Source organism: Octopus sinensis, linkage group LG9 (assembly GCF_006345805.1).
Source record: "Octopus sinensis linkage group LG9, ASM634580v1, whole genome shotgun sequence".
NCBI classification, from domain to species: Eukaryota; Metazoa; Mollusca; class Cephalopoda; order Octopoda; family Octopodidae; genus Octopus; species Octopus sinensis.
In genome coordinates this window covers 57,446,649-57,449,885 of record NC_043005.1, presented here as the reverse complement: position 1 = coordinate 57,449,885, position 3,237 = coordinate 57,446,649, and the positions used below count along the sequence as shown (strand labels likewise).

The 3,237-nt window shown below is 36.0% G+C and overlaps 1 protein-coding gene across 5 annotated transcripts in view; it reads right to left on the bottom strand.

The window, feature by feature from the left end:
* Positions 1–267: 267 nt before the first annotated feature.
* Positions 268–3,237, bottom strand: part of LOC115215375 — a 215,303-nt gene continuing 212,333 nt past the window's right edge. For all 5 annotated transcript variants that reach the window (XM_036505988.1, XM_036505985.1, XM_029784532.2 and 2 more), the window contains one exon: positions 268–3,098. In XM_036505988.1, coding sequence (XP_036361881.1) covers positions 2,022–3,098 — 1,077 coding nt within the window. In that variant the 3' untranslated portion in view covers positions 268–2,021. The remainder of the gene's footprint in view (positions 3,099–3,237) is intronic.

The following is a 3,237-nucleotide window of genomic DNA, read 5'->3' as shown; positions in this document are numbered from 1 at the left end:
GGATGGAAGGTCCAATTGTTTTCAGGAAAGACTCCAAGTAAGTATATACACACACATACAATCACAGACATACACACACGTACATACATATGCATATATCAGTACACGTATGCACATACATACACACGTTCCTTCATACACATGCATATATACACACAGACACACACAAGCAAGGTTATGTATGGTTTTCCTCTTGCTCTATAAAATTCATACAGTTTATCGTCATCTTTTTTGGTGTTGTTGTAAAAGGTTATCGGAGTAAGGCTGTCTTTTTTTTTTCGGGGTATTTTTCTTTGCTTTTTATTTGGTTTTGGGGGTTATTGATAAAGAAATTTCCAAGGGAGTGAAAGAAAATGAGTAAGCAGATAAAGTCAAAAATATTTACAAACAGATGGTGACTATCTAAAGTTGGCTAGGTAACTCTTGGGTAGTAGCCCTTCAGATGTGATGACAGTACAGAGTAAATATATGGTAAGTGGATAGTAGTAGTAGAAGTAGTAGTAGTATTAGCTAACTGAACACTCAAGAATCACCACACAAAAAGCTAAACATGTCTATTCTACAGACCCCCACCCTACCTATACATGTCAATTACTTAGCCCTTCATCTGGTTACCAAATATAATTTGGTTCACTGGGTTCAAAAATCAATTGCTTAAATGTTCCTGACCCATAAGGTTTTTTTTTTTTTCTAATCAGAAAAACTCCAACCATGTCAAAATTCACATTGATAATTTTTGCTAGCCACCCACCAACTTATCTACACTGATCCTGTAAGGCAACAATATTCTTGATCAATAGAAATTAACCCTTTAACATTTAACCAGCCATATCAGGACAAAATGTGCTACCAGTTTTAAGTTCACAGACAGCCAGATTCTGCCTCTCACACCTACACTACAATGTCATTCTAAAAATAAACAATCACATCTTAGAAATCTCAAAGCTATGAGATAATGCATGATTAATTCAAAACAATGTGAATAAATAGGCATTACATTTGACAGAGTAATCTGAATGCTTAAAGGGTTAAAACATGTTTAGCATCCTTCTTCCTAACCAAAATGGTCAGCCGTTTTTCTCCTAGTTACGGCCATCTTATCTATAGTACTTTGAAAACTTTCGAGAACTAGTGAAAAGGATCAAAGAGTTAAGTTAGCATTTTCAATATTGAATCATGAAAAAATGTGATGAAAGGATATTTGAAAGACCAGGGAATGGGGGAGGGAGGTTAAAGAATTTAAAATTTTTTTTATCTTGCTATTTCACACAACCCCACCAAGATTAAAATTTCTAAATATTTTTTTTTTCTTTTAATTTAATAGGTTTATTCTAGAAAGAAAGAAATTTTTTTTCATTTTTTTTTATTTTCTGTTTTTTTAAAGGCTCCAGTGAAATAACTACAAGAGTCAAATATTAATTTTATTAAAATACATAGGTCACACATGGGCACACACACATACATACACATTCATAAATATATGCATGTGTGTGTATTAGAGTGTGAGTGTGTGTGAGTGTGTGTGCGTGTGCATGTGTGTGTGTGTGTGTTCCTGAATATTGTTGGAGGATATATGTACAAGATGAAAAAGAGTATTACTGCATTTACAGATCCATCCTCTACAAAACCGAAGGTATGGAATAATTTGGAAGGGATGGAGTGGGTGGGAGGGGGGTAACATGGCATATGGAAACTAATTTATATTTTTTCCACCTAGTCGCAATACATCCACTAAAGAATGTACAGTCATAGGCTTATGGGGGGGCACAGAGAATAATGGTCGCAAATTATTGAGGGACTGAGGCCAGGAGTAGATCGGGGCAATAGAATTCACTAATATTGCATCAGCAGACCGGGTGGATGGAATCTTAAAAAAAAAAAAACAAAAAAAAACCTCATCCACGTTTTAGAGCATAATGTATATAAGAATGCATGTATGCATTTCATGTACATGTGTGTGTGTATGTATGTATGTATGTAATATGTCTGTTAGGGAAGGAGTAAAGAACAGAATCATTCTATCAGTAACACAACTGACTTTTGTTGCAGTCAAGTGGCTTGACTTTACCATCATGGAAGATATAGACGCTACTGTTCTTTTTGCGTACATAGATGGCATTAAAACCAAACCCACCTCTACTAATTACCAGGATGTCACAAAGAGAAAGAATATGCTGATCAAGCAGGGCTTTCTCAAAGCCACCGCAAGCAAACTCATCTTGTCCTGGTTCATAACTGTCAACATGTACTATAGCACCCTCAACATCCACAATCTGTTTAGCAAACAGTTTCTTTGCGCTCATTCGAACAGTCTGAGAGTCTGTGGAAACAAATATCTTGTATGTAGAATTGCTGTACCTCTGTAAAAACTTCCATACAACACTAACTGAAGAGTACTTATTACGGACACGGAAATCCAAAGGAATTGTGGGATTAGTTCCGAGACGAATTTGAGAACACACTAGCTTTGTGGTGTTGTTGGGAATAAATCGTTTTAGAGTGCTCTCAATTTTATCATTCATATAGTTACTATGTCGAAACATCTGGTCCATGACTTTGGCGAAGCTCTTTCTCCAACTCATTCTGTCGAGATCCTTCAATTTACGTCGGTAGCGTGAGTTTTTTAATAACGGATTAATATACCATCGATTGGTAACTAGGTAGATGACGTCAGCATGAAACAGGGCTTCAAGATTTACCGTGTTTAGTGTTTTGGTGAACATGTCGTTGCTATTGAGATCAAAATACTGTGCACTGCGATGTTGAATGTCAGACATGTTCACATTCCAGTTGACTTGATTAGGAACAAAGAATTTCGTAAGCAGACATGGTTTTGTCATTATGATACCGAATGTCCGGTTTGTAGCCATAGCCATTACATAGGCAGACATTATACCTCGCTGCCGGTCACCCCATCCTAGACACCGAGTCAATTTGTCACAATAATATATGAGGTACTTCTGTGGTGGTGGCTGGGGTGCTTTGGTTGTGATTGGGATTGGATCAAGACGGCTGCTTATGTTGATCATACTATGATGGTTCTGGATGATCAGCAAAAAGGCTAAGGTGCCAACACTCATCACAGTGAAGAGAACAGCCTGAAAAAGAAAGCAGAATAGTGATTAAAGTATAATAATAATAACAATAATAATAATAACAACAATAATAATAATAACAACAATAATAATAATAATAATAATATAATAATTTCGAACTCTAGGTACAAGACCATGAAAA